This window comes from Salmo salar, chromosome ssa12 (genome assembly GCF_905237065.1).
Source record: "Salmo salar chromosome ssa12, Ssal_v3.1, whole genome shotgun sequence".
Taxonomy (NCBI): domain Eukaryota; kingdom Metazoa; phylum Chordata; class Actinopteri; order Salmoniformes; family Salmonidae; genus Salmo; species Salmo salar.
In genome coordinates this window covers 35,583,093-35,601,060 of record NC_059453.1, presented here as the reverse complement: position 1 = coordinate 35,601,060, position 17,968 = coordinate 35,583,093, and the positions used below count along the sequence as shown (strand labels likewise).

Below are 17,968 nucleotides of genomic sequence, written 5' to 3'. Positions count from 1 at the left end.
CCCATCCTATTCTAACCACCTCTCGCCAGCGTTGTATTCATGTTACCTGATGAAATTGCTGTACAATATGATCTTGTTGCCATCTGATGCACATTCAGATGTCATAAATCAGCACTGCAGAGCTCTCCCTGTCCTATGCCATGCCTTGATTGTATTACTGTTGATGATACCTGGAAATGTGCATGTACACCCTGGCCCATCTACTGTAACTGGCCCCAATTCTGACTTGTGGTCTGATATCTGCTTCACTGATTTCTGTTCTCGTAAAAGCCTGGGTTTTCTGCACGTTAACACTAGAAGCTTATTATCTAAAATGGATCAATTGAAAGTGTGGGTTCACAGCTCCAATCCAGATGTGTTGATCATTACTGAGACGTGGTTAAGAAAGAGTGTTTCGAATACTGATGTTAACCTTTCTGGTTATAACCTTTTTCGGCAAGACAGATCTTCCAAAGGTGGGGGAGTGGCAATCTTTACCAAGGATCACCTTCAGTGGTCGGTTGTCTCCTCAAAGTCTGTCCCCAAACAATTTGATTTGCTGGTTTTAAGCATTAAACTTTCAAATAGCTCTTTGTTAACTGTTGCTGGGTGCTATCGTCCTCCATCAGCACCGGCCTGTACCCTACCTGCCCTAAGCTCTCTCCTGGCCCCTTACACTAAGTCTGAATTTGTCCTGCTAGGTGACCTAAACTGGGACATGCTTAAACCACCTGACCAAGTCCTAAAGCAATGGGACTCCCTAAATCTTTCTCAGATTATCACCAATCCCACAAGGTATGACTCCGAACACCCAGAAAAGGCTACTCCTTGAAGTTATCCTCACAAATAATCCTGATAGGTATCAGTCTCGTGTTTTCTGTAATGACCTTAGTGATCACTGTTTGACAGCCTGTGTTCGTAATGGCTGCTCAGTGAAACGACCTGTGCTGATTTGTCATAGACGCTTGCTAAAACACTTTAATGAGCAAGCCTTCCTTCATGAACTGGCCTCTGTAAAATGGTATAGAATCAGCTTGATACCCTCTATCGAAGACGCTTGGACCTTCTTTTTTGATATTTTCAGTGATATTGTTAACAAACACGCCCCCATAAAGAAAATGAGAATTAAAAACAGGTTCAGCCCCTGGTTCGACTGTGATCTTGCAGAGTTACTCAACCTCAAGTATTGCATTTGGCGAAAGGCTCGGCACACTCAAGCTGACTGGCTATCGTTCAGGCAAATGAGAAATAAGTGCACTCAGGCTATCCGGAAGGTGTTGTGGAAAATATTTTGGTAAATATTTGCACAGATACTGGAACTTGTAGATTCAGTTAGACTTTATTACAAAGTAACAGAGCCGAGGAATTCCATGGAACAGCTGAATTCTCTTATCACAGAGCCCTGCCATTATAGTATTCTGTCTTTGCATAATGTACAGAGTCCCCTCCGTCTATATGAAAATAACTCCCCTTGACCTTTTGCCACCATTGTTTTTCCATCTCAGTTCTTGCTTGTTAATGCCCACATCTGACAGCTGTATAGGTTATAATGGTGGCGGGGCCCTGGTCCTATATGTTCCATTCCTTATATAGCCATTCTGTCTCAGCACTTCAAAGTGGACAGTCCAGATACTGCAAATAATGGAAACGGAATCATAGTCATGAGTTTTGCTCCCACATAAACCCCCCTTTGGGACGTACCAAGTCCCACACCAAAAATCACACAAATAAATCCAAGAAAAGGGAGCATCAATCATCAAGCACTGGAGGCAAACTTCCCCCTATCCATCCTAACAATTGGGACTTCCACAAACTCAAAGAAAAGACCGGACCAAACATATACAATGGAAAGGAGTACAAGATCCAATATATTTGTTACGAATCCCTTTGGCCCTGCAGTCTAGGGGAGATGGAACTGAGACCCGTAACATAAATCATGCAAATTATAATAGTGAAAAGTAACAGTGAGAACAAAAACCATAGACAACTGAAATCTACCGTCAAACTCAAAAGGTTTATTTTAAACACACGGTAAAGGGGTGTGAGAAAAGGGGCTGAGCTGGACTCAAGCAAAGAAACAATAATCCAAAAACACCCCTAAACTAGACTAGCCTACCTCAGTAACAGCTAGCTAACTAACCAAAAATACAGAGGGTGGTCCGCCCAGTTCTAACTAGGGTACTTAGACACAGTATTCCTACGGGTAATGTATGCCCATGGGCGACTTGTCTTGGTACCCCCTTTTCCCACCAAACAGTCAAACAACAAAACAATACTCACAGGATTACCGGACAAATGTGACATGTAGTTGCAAAAACAAAAGAGATCAATACAGAGATAGATAGAGAGAGACACAGGGAGATAGAGATTGGACACAAGCGTGATTGAGAGAATGAACACAAAGATTGATCTGGGGAGAAAACAACTGACTGGGTTTTTAAACCAAGGGAAAGGGACTGTGATAGGTTGAGGGAAAAGGAACAGGTGTCTTCTGATTGGGGACTGATTGATGACTGATTGGGGAGTGATGATTGTCACCTGTGAGGGGAGAAGGAGAGACAAGAAACACACATACAGGATACACACACACACAGGATACCTGTATCCGTAACAATATTCAAATACAAAGTAAAAGCAAACTTAAAATACTATGTAAAAGCATGAGAATGTAGTACATAGCCTTGCCTGAGGGTATCTCAGTTATGTAAAATATATGAAAAATAATAAAACAATAATAAAAATAAGCAAAATGGTGTGAATAATAAAGTAAATAATAAAACCCCTTAAGTCATTCTAAATAAGACACTTAAACAATATCCTCCCTCAGACACCTCTCTAACAAACAGTGATGTAACAAATGAAACACCTGTTAGAAGATTAAGGACATGGTCCGTGGACACTTGGAACCGGAATCCCCTATGTTCCCTACAAGTTTAAGTAAACAAAATGTAGAAGTTCTAACTTCATTTATCCATTATCAAATGTAGAAAGTAAATAGAAAATACACTCCATAGTAAGTTATTACGAGGTGAGATATATTGTGCCAATCCTATTTACAATCAAGCACATTCCTCATCCTTACATATAGGTCATTCTCCTCTTTGGCACATTGCACAGGAAAATGGTTCTGGGTAATGACCATGTCCATCTCTCTCATCCTTAGTACACCACTTGCGACTTTAACTTTACGACAAGGTTTGGGTACATGCGCAATTTCCAAGTCATTAGAGTCAGGTGCTTTCCTGAAAACAGGAAAACCTTGATCACTATAATCATGGCAAGCATATCCTCCTCCTGGAGTAACCCCATAGAGACAACTTGGGTTACCAAAAGGACAGTCAAGTGGTCCTCCAAGAGCATTACAAGCTACACCATGTCTATTTGTATATGGCCAGGAGCCCAAGGTACCGGGTTAACCACTGGAGGGCAGTATTGACCTATCGCCATCTGTTTAACCGTAGTTTGGACCAACAGAGATTTCAACAGAGGTAGGACACAACAGAAAACAATTCACATTGTCACAAGTTCAAGGCCTACCACGATAGCCATTTTAGTAAACATTGCACCCCATTTACCTGAAGCGAAGTCCAACCAGTCCCAAGCATGGGTATCAAATCCTGCATTGTCCTTAACCTCTTGTCGCAATCCCCCCAGTTTGGTCATAGCAAAAGAAAAAGATCCATCTGGTGCAGTGTTATTGGGAATAAAAGTACAACATTCATCTCCAAACATCACACAGACACCACCCTTCTCAGCTAAAAGGCCATTTTTAAAGCCTGTCTATTCTGCCATGTCACTTTGCTGGTTGCCTGTACCTGTTCTCCTAAGGCTGTTAATGCAGAGTCAGTATAGTTAATGAATCTCTGTTGATTATAGTAGATATAATTGATCCATTCTAAGTTTTTATTAGGTGTTATTCAAAGAAATATTGATTCAAACCCTGATTTAACCTAATTTCTTGCTTTGTATTCATCAGGAACTCTTCTCGGCTGTCCCATTGCATCTAGGTATACTTTTGGATCTGATTCGTAGGCTCTCCTTACTCTATGCTTCACAGACTCATCCTGCTGTGATTTCATGATAGACACCTGTTGTATCGCTCTAACTTAAGCACAGAGACCTGTCCAGTCTTCTGGTAAAACATTCAAGAGTTTGTTTCTGGATGTGTGGGCAGAACAAACAGTTATACCTCTATCCTGATTCTTTAACATCGTAAGAGATGGTGTTACTTGAGTTATATTACCACATTTACCTTTGCGATTCACAATCATTCCTTTATCATCAAATGTACGAACTCCTGCAGTTTCTAAAAACCCAAATTGTTTACAATCAACTGTAGTGTTTCCCACATCTATCCCAGTATCTTCATAGCTGTAGAAACATTCATATTTTCCTTTTACAATAGTAAACCTGTCATTATGAGGACCATTTAATTCAGTTCGTATGTCATATGCTGCACATTCATGTTCTCCCAACATAGTTCTGTTTAATATACTCCTGCCTTTAGTGCTACCTAATGCCAACCTGCATTCTACGTTACACAAAGGAATGTAGTATTTTCTCTGAGTACAGTGAACATTTTTACATTTAGCACATTCATTAAATGATGCAGGTTCAGGTACAATTAACAGATCTTCCAAAGGGGATTTGCTACACAATATACAATTGTCCATCCCATGTCTGGTTGCTGTATACTGAGCCCACTTATACCAGCCATTTGTTATTGCTTTTCAAGATGTTTGATTCTGGGGTAATTTCTTCATTGTGGCTACCCCAGTTGGTAACAGATGTCCAGATTTTCTGCATCAACCCACTTCCTTGTGGTTTTGCATTGTCTTAGTTGGTGTACTAGTCTCTAGTGGGAGGTGATTTTACAATTTCTTCTAGGTTTGTTGCTGTCAAGGCCATTCTACCATTCTTCATCTGTCCTGGTTTTCACTTTCTGTTAGAAAGACCATGTGAGGGCAGAGAAGTTGTTGGTAAGAAAGTCTCCTTCCCATTCTCCTGTCGTTGTTTCGCCGTCCCCTCGGACAGCGCCTCTGTCAGGGGTATCTGCCAGAGTAGGTATGTCATCAGGAGCAACATGTCACTCCTCCCCATCCCTGGACTCTCTGGATATTCAGGAGAGAGTGGCTGTTGGAAGTTGCTCCTTGATCCGCCTCTCCTTCAGCTTCTTCCTGGCTCCTGCCTGGCACGTCGACTCGACCTCCTCTGCTCCCGTTCCCTTCGGACACCCGCTTGGTATATCAGCATCCTCTGCTTCCTCATGGCCCTATGGTTGCTCACCAATCCCCTCCGGAACTCTGAAACAGTAGTTTAGATGGTACCACGTCATTCTTCCTTCTACCTGGACGACTGTTGGTGTTGCTAGGACCACTTCGTAGGGACCCTCTCGCCTTGGCTAGTTCCACTTCCTCCAGAACACTTGGATGTAGTCCTGGTTCCCTGGGATCACCGGACGTGGAACCTCTGGTCCTGGTTCAGGTTTTTTCCTTCTTTCCGTGAGGTTTTCAAACTGAGGCTTATGGCCTCTGTTCTATGACTACGCCATACACCATCTTATGTCCACCTCTCATCACACAACAGAATTACATTCCAGCTGAAGCTGGTGACTTCTTTCACTTCAGCTGAGCTGCTTTTAGTTTCTCCACTTTCTCCTTCTGATTCCTAAGAGTTATAGCATCAGACTTGCAAAGCAACGAAAAACACAAAACAAAGCAGTAATAACAATGTGGTACGTTATGCAAAAGTATATTCATGAAAACCAAAGTCTGAGACCATGACAATTCCCACTCTCTCTTCACCTGACTATGCCTCCAGGATACTTTTCTGCTGGACTCCACAAAAATAAAAGCCCTAAAGAAGCTTCCTCATGCTTTCGCCCAGTCTTCCCCTTTCGGCCCCAGCTTCCGAAAGGTTTTCCCAAGTCATGTCATTTTCACTTTGTTCCCCATCTCCTCCATTTCATCTGATAGGCAAGTTACCTGATATGCAAGTGCGTATCCCTGATTAATATTACATCCTCATTCATATGATGCATTAACCAATAAATCAGCTAACCCAACTATGATGCTAAAGTAGCTCCCAGATTCAACCCGTCTGCATGTCTACAGTGGAATCTGGTCTCTCTCTCTCTCTCTCTCTCTCTCTCTCTCTCTCTCTGGTTCCACTTTCTCTGTCATGGTGTCTTCAAGCTCACCCATTATGCATCTGGACCTTACTTCTTGTGAGAATTATCCATCCCCCCCCCCGAAGAGAGACATGACGTTCTTTACCACTGCAGGTGCTGTAAGGAGTATACCCCCAGCCTGGTGTATCTTGATGTACTATCAATCTCCAGAATTCAGCCTATGCCCTTGGTTATCTCTGGCTCCTTATGTGCTGCTTTCACCTGAGGACATACACACTGCAACACATGGGTCATTTCCTGACAACAGACTTTCTTCTTATGGCAAGATCACTAATTCGTAATATTTTAAATAACAGCTCTATGTAAACAGTCTGTCTCAAACATCTCATCTCCTGCTACAGATGCATTTACACATAACAATAGCCAAATGATGGTCCCTACAGCAACTGCCGTAAGAATAACTACTGCATGTAATCTGTCAAGTGTCTTCCTGCTGTTAAAAAATAAGAAAAATACCTATGAGTTGGAAGAATATCCAACCTAACAAAACTCTAAGTCAAAGTTTCTTAAACTTTTACCATAGTGTTGAAAATGCCACCACTATCACTTTTACTCTCACCATAGTCTAGGTATGTGTCATGTTCAATTTACTTAGAATTGTCCCTATTTTTTTACATCCCTAATTTTACACAGCCAGCTGTCCTTCCTCTCCGATGAGCTATCTCCTGTAATAATATACATAGTCTCTAGAAACAACACCCCTCTACTACCATAACCTTCATTTCTGAGCCCTCTCAGATCCCCAATGCAGTCACAGTCCTTCTAACCCATAACACATAAGTCACTACTCCTAATTTACTACCACAGTTATATACATACTAAAACATTCTCAAATCAATTTAGTCCATTTTATAACAGTCCCTCCTCAGGAACAATAAACACACTTATGTTACACAAAACAAAAATAAATTGACCAGACAAGAAAAGAGAAAAATAAATGTTAAAATAAATACATGTTTTAATAAATTCCCACTACTCGTAATGTAACTAAAACTGAGGGGGGAACGTCCATCCGTTACGTTCTATGCCCATGTTATGTTGGTCTCCATGCCGTCTCCTTCTTCTCCATCCTTGGGTGTTATCGCAAAACAGACTTTTATGCAATTAATTATATCATCCAGCCATCTCTATTTATCAATCCAATTTAACATTAGAATTCTAATGACATAACAAAAGAACAAAAACCTCTGTTAACCCACGCTATCATCCTGGAAGTTCTAACAACCTCCCTGTCTAAGGATAAGGTTTCCAGAGCTTCCCTAGGCCTAATAAATGTAAACAGTTCTATATCCAAATCAGAACTAAAACATTTTATCAATTATCCAACCCAAATTCAGAATAACAGTCCTTAGTGCTTACTATAACTCAAATTCGAACTTCTCAATTTAACACACGTCATCCCTTTTTTAAAATGTACTTTTATATAAAAATAAAACTTACTCCAAGTAATATATTTTCTCCTTACAGCCCCCCTGTTTTCCTGTCATGAATGGCCTGGTAATGAAAGATCAGTAACTCAATGCATACTTAGTCCAGACTGTTGGTACTGTATAGACTCAGAAGTGCTAAAAGTCACTGCCGTATTGCACGCCCTTGTTGCCTTTTCTCCAGCCGATCAGGGAGTGCTTTGAGGTTCACACACACTGTTTGTGGTCAAATTATTCCTACCATGCCTTAAGGCACAATTCGACATCACCTTCCATGAGAACTCTTTTATTCTTTACAAATCAAATAAACAAATAAAAATAAAATATGACACGAGGAAACAATCAAAAGCTACATAAAAGCTTTATAAATACAATAACATTTTAAATCCTTAATGGAGATGTCAATTCTAGCAGTATTGTACTGTGTACTGCGACCTCTCGGAAGAGTTATCGCCCTAACCTTTCCTAGAATCCCACACTCCATAAATCCCAATCTGGCGAAATTTGTGTCGAAATCAAATCAAATGTATTTGTCACATACACATGGTTAGCAGGTGTTAATGCAAGTGTAGCGAAATGCTTGTGCTTCTAGTTCCGACCATGCAGTAATATAACCTAACAATTTCACAACTACCTTATACACACAAGTGTAAAGGAATGAATACGAATATGTACATAAAAATATATAAATGAGTGATGGCTGAACGGTATAGGCAAGATGCAGTAGATGGTATAGAGTACAGTATATACATATGAGATGAGTAATGCAGGGTATGAAAACATTATATGAAGTGGCATTGTTTAAAGTGGCTAGTGATACATTACATCAAGATGGCAAGATGCAGTAGATGGTATAGCGTACAGTATATACATAAGAGATGAGTAATGTAGTGTAAGTAAACAATATATAATATAAAGTGGCTAGTGATAAATTGATTACATACAATTTTCCATTATTAAAGTGGGTGGAGTTGAGTCAGTATGTTGGCAGCAGCCACTCAATGTTAGTGATGGCTGTTTAACAGTCTGATGGCCTTGAGATATATGTAATGATGATTTCACTCTATCACAATCCATTTGGAGTGACTGTCATCCCTTGTTAACATATATTTCCCTTCTATTTGCAGACTGAACAAAGCACATTTGTATATTTACCCAAAGACCATAACCCCAGGGAACTGGTAATTTTCCCTATGAACACGTGATTCAAAAACAACATGTTAAATAAAAAATAAAAACATATTCGAAGAACTAGTCAGCTTAGATTACAACTCTTTATAATTTCCTAAAGAAATAGTAGAATTTAAAAGTAATTGTACAATTTGAATAGAGACTGGTGTTTTTCATTCATTTTATAATTTCAGCCCACCTGTTTCGATCATTTCTAATGAATTTCTATCATTCTGCATACCCAATTTGAAACTGAATTGAAAAGACCCCTTCCAAAATAAATCCCACAGTATTCACACCACTGTCACGAGAATTTCTATCTCGATGTTCTAACTGAACTATTTTATATTTCTGTCTAATTCCTGAAGGTTGTAAAGCTCCAGTTCAAAGAAATAGACAAAGTCTCAACCTGCAATAGATAAATTCTTTATTCAGAGAGCGCTCTGCCCTTCAAGTGCAGAGCGAATCTTTTATACACACACACAAACAAGTTCAAATCTTAAGCTACGTCTTGCTCAGACAGTCTGTGCTTTTCCACTACACACATACATTGTTTATCATATTCTGCAACATGTTTCATAATTTTCTGCAAGCCTAACAGTTTCTCCACTCCACGGGTGGGGACAGAATATCCTGTAAGGAACACAGTAGCACAACTTGTCTGTCGATAGCTCCCCTTATCATTTGTTTCACACTTGCACCCTGCTTACATAGCTAAAAAGGAACAAAATGTCCTGGTTCTAATTCTGACTAAAACTACACACATCATCAGATTATAGTTTTATGATTCTAATACATTTCACACAGTTATACAGTTTCAGGGTGAAATATCTTAGTCATTACTTTTAAACATACAAATTCTTCTATCAACCACTAACACATATTCATACCCGGTAAATGGTGTGTGCGTGCTGGTGAACCGTAGGTCAAGAACACACATGAACCGGCCTCACTTATCCGGAACTCCGTTTTATGGCCTAATCCAGATACTTTTACTCTTAAAACTGCCGAATATCACTGACTGCTTTCCCCAGTACCGCAGTCTCCAGGGACATTCCGACAAGAGAAAATGAAACCCCTTCATCTGGAAAAGAAAGTGTACATTTCATTAGCATTCACAATGTTACTTTTTAAATCAGCAAGCCAAAAGTATTACTTATAAACCGAACATGATAATTATAATTCCACTGTCCTTACTCCAATCATTAAATGTTTGTTTCAATCCACCACAATGTTCATAAACTAACTACAACACTTTTTAAAGTTCATTTTAGGTTTAGTAACTTTTTTATAATTCATCGTTGACCCTCCCTTCTATATTACACACCTTCTATTAACTATTTTCCAAGGTAGGACTACCCACTTAATGATTTATTAGTCACGGCACTTAATACCTCATATTAAAGCATATACTATAGTCTGCAAATGTATTACTGGATAATACAGATGACTTAATGTCATATTCCAGTATAGCGCCTCATCACTGTGCGTTTCTCCCATTTCACAGATATCTTTATTATTTCTTCTTTGCATAGGGGTTGCCTAGCCCCTAGGATTTCTACCGGTGTTCTACTCATTTTATCGCTTGTTCTTCCTTATTTATTCTGTTTTATTGTTAGTTAATATTCTTACTTCTAGTTTAGCTATCTATAGTTTCTGCACTTTTTCCTATTTTTACTGTGCTATTCACCTATTCAAAACCAATCTTTCTCTTACTCAATGTGACATACACTCCTGTTCTTCCCGGGCTATATCTGACCCTCCCGGGTTATATTTCCCTAAAGCCCGTTAAGCTGCGGAGTGCTTGACCGCACTCTATTTCCTCTCACTGTCTAGTCACGTTACTGAATACCTCTAACAGCTGTCACTATGGATCCTACTGCTGCACTGATATTTATGTGTCTACAGCCGTTCTTTCTTTCAACAGTATAGGATTACTTCAAATGCATACTATAGCTATGTTTCTCTGTACTTTATACTCCTCTCACCTCACACATACTTAACCCTTGTTAATAATTCCTATGTATGTAAGTATAATTATTTAACATAGTATTTCATCAAGCTCCTATTTTTACACATTTCCATGACTTACTCACATATAATTTGCATTCCCTTTCCCCGTGAGGACCTGCTGCACCCCCTCCGTCAAGCCACACTCCAATGGTGTCACAAGAAGGTCGCGCAATCCCCCTCCTCCAAGGGCAGGCAACTTTCACTCTCACACACACTTATTCACGTTTTTCCTAAAACGACCTGCAAATTCAGTCCTATCCCAGATACACTTCCTCAACACCGGGAGACGTTATTATACAGGATTTATTCACCTATTTAAACAGTATTTTACTACCCTAGGTAAAAGCGTTATCGTAGGCTATACACTTCACCCAAGCTGACCTCCCTCTGGAGCGGTATTGTAAAGTGACCCACCTGTTCAGATCTTAGCTATTCTTAGCTAAGCGGTAGCCGCGGGATTTTGTTTCTTATGATAAGAGCTCGCAAAATCGGGTCAAAGTTCTATCATAAGCTATACACCTACCCAGGTGACCCACCCATTCAGACCTTAGCTATTCTTAGCTAAGTGGTGGCCGCGGGATTTTGTTTCTATTCATGTTGACAATATGCAGAGGCAGCCGGCACCCCAGATGGGACTAGGTAGACCAGCCAACCAGGGCAAACAGCCCCACCCGTCTGAGGCATCCGACACCCACAAGGCACACACGGCTCCCAATACACACAGCCCACACAGATACCTATAAATGGCTATTTTAACCCCCCAAAGGATTTTACTCAGCATGCATGCAGTTACTGAATTTAAAAGTTCCCAGTATCATTCAGTTCGTTTAAAAGTTGGAGAGACCTACTTGGTGCTTCTATCGCTAGACAAGACCTCTGGAGCAAATCACACAAACACAACTATATGTAAGAACAAAGCTCACCTGATTTATAGTCAGACGGCCACCTGTTTGTGAGATTTGCCCAAAAGACCCGTCACCAGCTACAGATGTGTCACCGTCTTCTGGTCCCTTTTTTCAACTAATGGCAAGCTCGCCAAATATATTGTTGAAAATATTTTGGTAAATATTTGCACAGATACCGGAACTTGTAGATTCAGTTAGACTTTATTACAAAGTAACAGAGCCGAGGAATTCCATGGAACAGCTGAATTCTCTTATCACAGAGCCCTGCCATTATAGTATTCTGTCTTTGCATATGCATATAATTGGTAGATTTGGATAGAAAACACTCAAGTTTCTAAACTGTTAAAATAATGTCTGTGAGTATAACAGAACTGAAATGGCAGGCGAAACCCGAGGACAAACCATCCCCCCCAAAAAATTAATCCTACCACTGATTTCAATGGCTGGCACTTTTATAATAGGGTGAAATTGTGCCCGATTGCAGTTCCTAGGGCTTCCACTAGATGTCAAGTCTTTAGAGAGTTTCAGGATGGTTTTTGGAAAAATGAGCCAGAAATTGTTTTTCTAGGTGGCTCCCATTTTGGCCGTAGTGTTTCCAAGCGCGTGAATGAGAGCGCGTTCTTTGGTATTTTTCTCCTTTAACGAGATTCTCCGTCTTAAATTGTATCGTTTATTTGCATATTAGGGTACCTATTGTTTGATTATAAACGTTGATTGACTTGTTTGGATAAGTTTATTGGTAACGTTTGGGATTAATTTTGTATGCATTTTGAAGGAGGGAAACCGAGTGGATTATTGACTGAAGCGCGCCAGCTAGTTTTTATGGATATAAAGAAGGACATTATCGAACAAAAGGACCATTTGTAATGTAACTGGGACCTTTTGGAGTGCCAACAGAAGATCTTCAAAGGTAAGGCATATATTATATCGCTCTTTCTGACTTTCATGTCGCAACTCCCTGGTGGAAAATGATTTATTATGCATTTGTGTGCTGGGCGCTGTCCTCAGATAATCGCATGGTTTGCTTTCGCTGTAAAGCCTTTTTGAAATCTGACACGGCGGCTGGATTAACAACAAGTTACGCTTTATTTTGATGTATTGCACTTGTGATTTCATGAAAGTTTATTTATAGTAATTTAATTTGAATTTGGCGCTCTGCAATTTCACAGGAAATTGTCGAAATGGGAGCGTCCCACTAATCCGTAAGAAGTTAATGCTCACATCTGACAGCTGTATAGGTTATAATGGTGGCGGGGCCCTGGTCCTATATGTTCCATTCCTTATATAGCCATTCTATCTCAGCACTTCAAAGTGGACAGTCCAGATACTGCAAATAATGGAAATGTAATCATAGTCATGAGTTTTGCTCCCACAAAGGCCAAAGTGAGTTACTTTAAGGAGTAGTTCTCTCTCTGTGGGTCTAACCCCAAGAAGTTCTGGAAAATAGTTAAAGACCTGGAGAATAAACCCTCCTCCTCACAGCTGGCCATGTGCCTTAATATTGATGATGTGGTTGTTACTGACAAGAAGCACATGGCTGAGCTCTTTAATCACCACTTCATTAAGTCAGGATTCCTATTTGACTCAGCCCGTCCAACATTTCCAACGTCTCCCACCCCTTCTAATGCGACTATCCCCGATGCGTCTCCCTTTTTTCCCCCCCTGCCCCGCTACAAAGTTTCTCCCTGCAGGCAGTCACTGAGTCCGAGGTGCTAAAGGAGCTCCTTAAACTTGACCCCAAAAAAACATCTGGGTCAGATGGTTTAGACCCTTTCTTCTTTAAGGTTGCTGCCCCTATCATCGCCAAGCTTATCTCCAACCTTTTTAATCTCTCTCTCCTTTCTGGGGACATTCCCATTGCTTGGAAGGCAGCCATAGTTCACCCTTTATTTAAAGGGGGAGATCAAGCTGATCCTAACTGTTATAGGCCTATTTCTATTTTGCCTTGTTTATCAAAAGTGTTGGAAAAACGTGTCAATAATCAACTGACTGGCTTTCTTGATGTCTATAGTATTCTCTCGGGTATGCAATCTGTTTTCCGCTCAGGTTATCAATGTTTCAATGCAAACTTAAAGGTCCTCAATGATGTCACCATTGCCCTTGATTCTAAGCAATATTGTGCTGCTATTTTTATTGACTTGGCCAAAGCTTTTGATATGGTAGACCATTCCATTCTTGTGGGCCGGCTAAGGAGTATTGGTGTCTCTGAGGTGTCTTTGGCCTGGTTTGCTAACTACTTCTCTCAAATAGTGCAGTGTATAAAGTCAGAAAATATGCTGTCTCGGCCACTGCCTGTCACCAAGGGAGTACCCCAAGGCTCAACCCTAGGCCCCGCGCTCTTCTCAATTTACATCAACAACAAAGCTCAGGCAGTAGGAAGCTCTCTCATACATTTATATGCAGATGATACAGTCTTATACTGAGCTGGCCCCTCCGGATTTTGTGTTAAATGCTCTACAACAAAGCTTTCTTAGTGTCCAACAAGCTTTCTCTCCCTTAACCTTGTTCTGAACACCTCCAAAACAAAGGTCATGTGGTTTGGTAAGAAGAATGCCCCTCTCCCCACAGGTGTTATTACTACCTCTGAGGGTTTTAGAGCTTGAGGTAGTCACCTCATACATGTACTTGGGAGTATGGCTAGACGGTGTACTGTCCTTCTCTCAGCACATATCAAAGCTACAGGCTAAAGTTAAATCTAGACTTGGTTTCCTCTATCGTAATTGCTCCTCTTTCATTCCAGCTGCCAAACTAACCCTGATTCAGATGACCATCCTACCCATGCTAGATTACGGAGATATAATTTATAGATCGGCAGGTAATGGTGCTCTCGAGCGGCTAGATGTTCTTTACCATTCGGCCATCAGATTTGCAACCAATGCTCCTTATAGGACACATCACTGCACTCTATACTCCTCTGTAAACTGGTCATCTCTGTATACCTGTCGCAAGACCCACTGGTTTATGCTTATTTATAAAACCCTCTTAGGCCTCACTCCCCCCTATCTGAGACATCTACTGCAGCCCTCATCCTCCACATACAACACCCGTTCTGCCAGTCACTTTCTGTTAAAGGTCCCCAAAGCGCACACATCCCTGGTTCGCTCGTCTTTTCAGTTCACTGCAGCTAGCGACTGGAACGATCTGCAACAAACACTCAAATTGGACAGTTTTATCTCAATCTCTTCATTCAAAGACTCAATCATGGGCACTCTTACTGACAGTTGTGGCTGCTTTGTGTGATGTATTGTTGTATTTACCTTCTTGACCTTTGTGCTGTTGACTGTGCCAAATAATGTTTGTACCATGTTTTGTGCTGCTACCATGTTGTGTGGCTACCATGATATTGTTATGTTGTGTTGCTACCATGCCGTGTTGTCATGTGTTGCTGCCTTTCTACGTTGTTGTCTTAGGTCTCTCTTTATGTAGTGTTGTGTTGTCTCGTTGTGATGTGTTTTGTCTTATATTTATATTGTATTTATTTTAATCCCAGGCCCCTGTCCCCGCAGGAGGTCTTTTACCTTTTGGGAGGCCGTCATTGTAAATAATAATTTTTTCTTAACTGACTTGCCTAGTTAAATAAAATTGATACACTTGTAGGGCACAATGGTGTTGAAGGCTGAGCTGTAGTTGATGAACTGCATTCTTATATACAATGCATTCACATTTTGTTACGTTACAGCCTTATTCTAAAATGGATTTTATCGTTTTTTTCCCCCTCATCAATCTACACACAATGCCCCATAATGACAAAGCAAAAAAACGTTTTTTAGAAATTTGTAGCAAATGCAGGACCTCCATTGCAACAGGCAAGCTCAAGTATTTTTAGCATTCACAACGTGCAGCATTCACAAAGTTAAATATATACATTTAATAAACCCTGCCAGTTTTTATATATTGTCCCAACCTAGTATCTTCCATTTGTGTTGTCCATTTTTTTTTATCCCCGCCCCCTCCCCCACAGGAGGCTTTTGCCTCTTGCCAGGCCATCATTGTAAATAAGAGTTTGTTCTTAATTGACGGCCTGGTAAAATAAAGGTGACATTTTTTTGAACTCTTAATGGTTGCAAAACTTTTTTCTACAGAAAACGAACGCTTCTCATTGGACAAGTGTTTCCTCACAGTTTGTCTGTTTTCTTCCGTTTGCTGTGAATGAATGAACCACCCTGCTGTTGTTGCACTCTTCATCACTGTATTGTTCTGTGCCTTTGTGCAGGTGAGGAATATCAGGTTTTCTGATTTCGTGGAGTCACTGAAGAAGATCAAGAAGAGTGTCGGACCACAGACGCTGGACCTGTATGTGCGCTGGAACAAGGACTATGGGGACACAACAGGTGCATGAAACGAGAGGGGACACACACACAGCCCCTGTCCTAACCCTGTCCTAACCCTGAACCTCCATTGAGGCAGTGGATTGAAAAGTGTTTTAAACAGATTTTTTTTCTTCTTCCCATTCAAGTTTAACTCTAATGGTCATATGACTGTTCGAATAAACTATTTATTGTGTGTTATGATACGGCTGTTGTCTTCCAAACTATTATAGTCACAGTGATTTTATGAAAATACATATAAATGTCCTTCAATTTGAAATGATTAATAAAACGGTACCTTGAGACAAGGCACATGTACAGTGCATTCGGAAAGTATTCAGACCCCTTGGCTTTTTCCACATTTTGTTACGTTACAGCTTTTTTTATTTATTATTCCCTCATCAATCTAAACACAATACCCCATGATGACAAAGTAAAAAACGGTTTTTAGAAATGTTTGCTAATTTATAAAAAATAAATTAAAAATATAACATTTACATAAGTATTCAGACCCTTTGTTGAAGCACCTTTGGCAGCGATTACAGCCTCGGATCTTCTTTGGTATGACGCTACAAGCTTGGCACACCTGTATTTGGGTTAGTTTCTACAATTCTTCTCTGCAGATCCTCTCAAGCTCTGTCAGGTGCAGCGTCGCTGCACAGCTATTTTCAGGTCTCTCCAGAGATGTTTGATAGGGTTTAAGTCCAGGCTCTGACTGGGCCACTCAAGGACATTCAGAGACTTGTCCCAAAGCCAGTCCTGCATTGTCTTGGCTGTGTGCTTAGGGTCATTGTCCTGTTGGAAGGTGAACCTTCACTCCAGTCTGGTGCCAGGTTTCCTCCAGACCTGACGCTTGGCATTCAGGCCAAACAGTTCAATCTAGGTTTCATCAGACCAGAAAATATTTTGGCAAACTCAAAGCGGGCAGTCATGTGCCTTTTACTGAGGAGTGGCTTCAGTGCTGCAGAGATGGTTTTCCTTCTGGAAGGTTCTCCCATCTCCACAGAGGAACTCTGGAGCTCTGTCAGAGTGACCATCGGTTTCTTGGTCACCTCCCTGACCGAGGCCCTTCTCCCCCGATTGCTCAGTTTGGCCAGGCAGCCAGCTCTATGAAGAGTCTTGGTGGTTCCAAACCTTTTCCATTAAAGAATGATGGAGGCCACTGTGTTCTTGCTGTTCTTGCTTCAATGCTGCAGATTTTTTGTTGTTGTTGGTAACCTTAAACAGATCTGTGTCTCGACACAATCCTGTCTCAGAGCTCTACGAACAATTCCTTTGACGTCATGACTTGGTTTTTGCTCTGACATGCAATGTCAACTGTGGGACCTTATATACAGTAGACAGGTAGCTGTGTGCCTTGCCAAATCATAATTTCCAATCAATTGAATTTACCACAGGTGGACTCCACAATCAAGTTGTAGAAACATCAAGGATGAACAATGGAAACAGGATGCACCTGATCTCAATTTTGAGTCTCATAGCAAAGGGTCTGAATACTTATGTAAATAAGGTATATCTTTTTTTTATTTTGAATAAATTTGCACAAAAAAATATATATTTCGCTATGTCATTATGTGGTGTGTGTAGATTGACGAAAAATGTGTATTTTAGCATAAGGATGTAATTTAACAAAATGTGGGAAAAGTCAAGAGCTCTGAATACTTTTGAATGCACTGTACATAACGATCCCATTGTACATAACGTTTGTGTGTGACGTCCCTCCAACAAGAGAGGCCTTAGTCGTGTGCATGGTAGCATGGATCTGTGCCTTCGTTTTTTGGTTTTCAAAACAAAATGGTGCTTCTTCCCTTTTCTCTGGCCATTCACCTTAGTGACAGCAGCCCTTACAAAAAAATATTGCAGTTTTGAAACTGCATTAAAAGGGCAGTAACTGCAGTCGCCTGGTATTTTTGACGAAGTAATTGCCGAATGCAGTTATTCTGCAAAATTACTGCAGTAAAAAAAACATACTGCAGC

The 17,968-nt window shown here is 40.6% G+C and overlaps 1 protein-coding gene across 2 annotated transcripts in view; it reads left to right on the top strand.

The window, feature by feature from the left end:
- Positions 1 to 16,197, top strand: part of LOC106564821 (spastin) — a 62,104-nt gene extending 45,907 nt beyond the window's left edge. For both annotated transcript variants that reach the window (XM_014131251.2, XM_014131250.2), the window contains one exon: positions 15,898 to 16,197. In XM_014131251.2, coding sequence (XP_013986726.1) covers positions 15,898 to 16,023 — 126 coding nt within the window. In that variant the 3' untranslated portion in view covers positions 16,024 to 16,197. The remainder of the gene's footprint in view (positions 1 to 15,897) is intronic.
- The last annotated feature ends 1,771 nt before the right edge of the window (positions 16,198 to 17,968 follow it).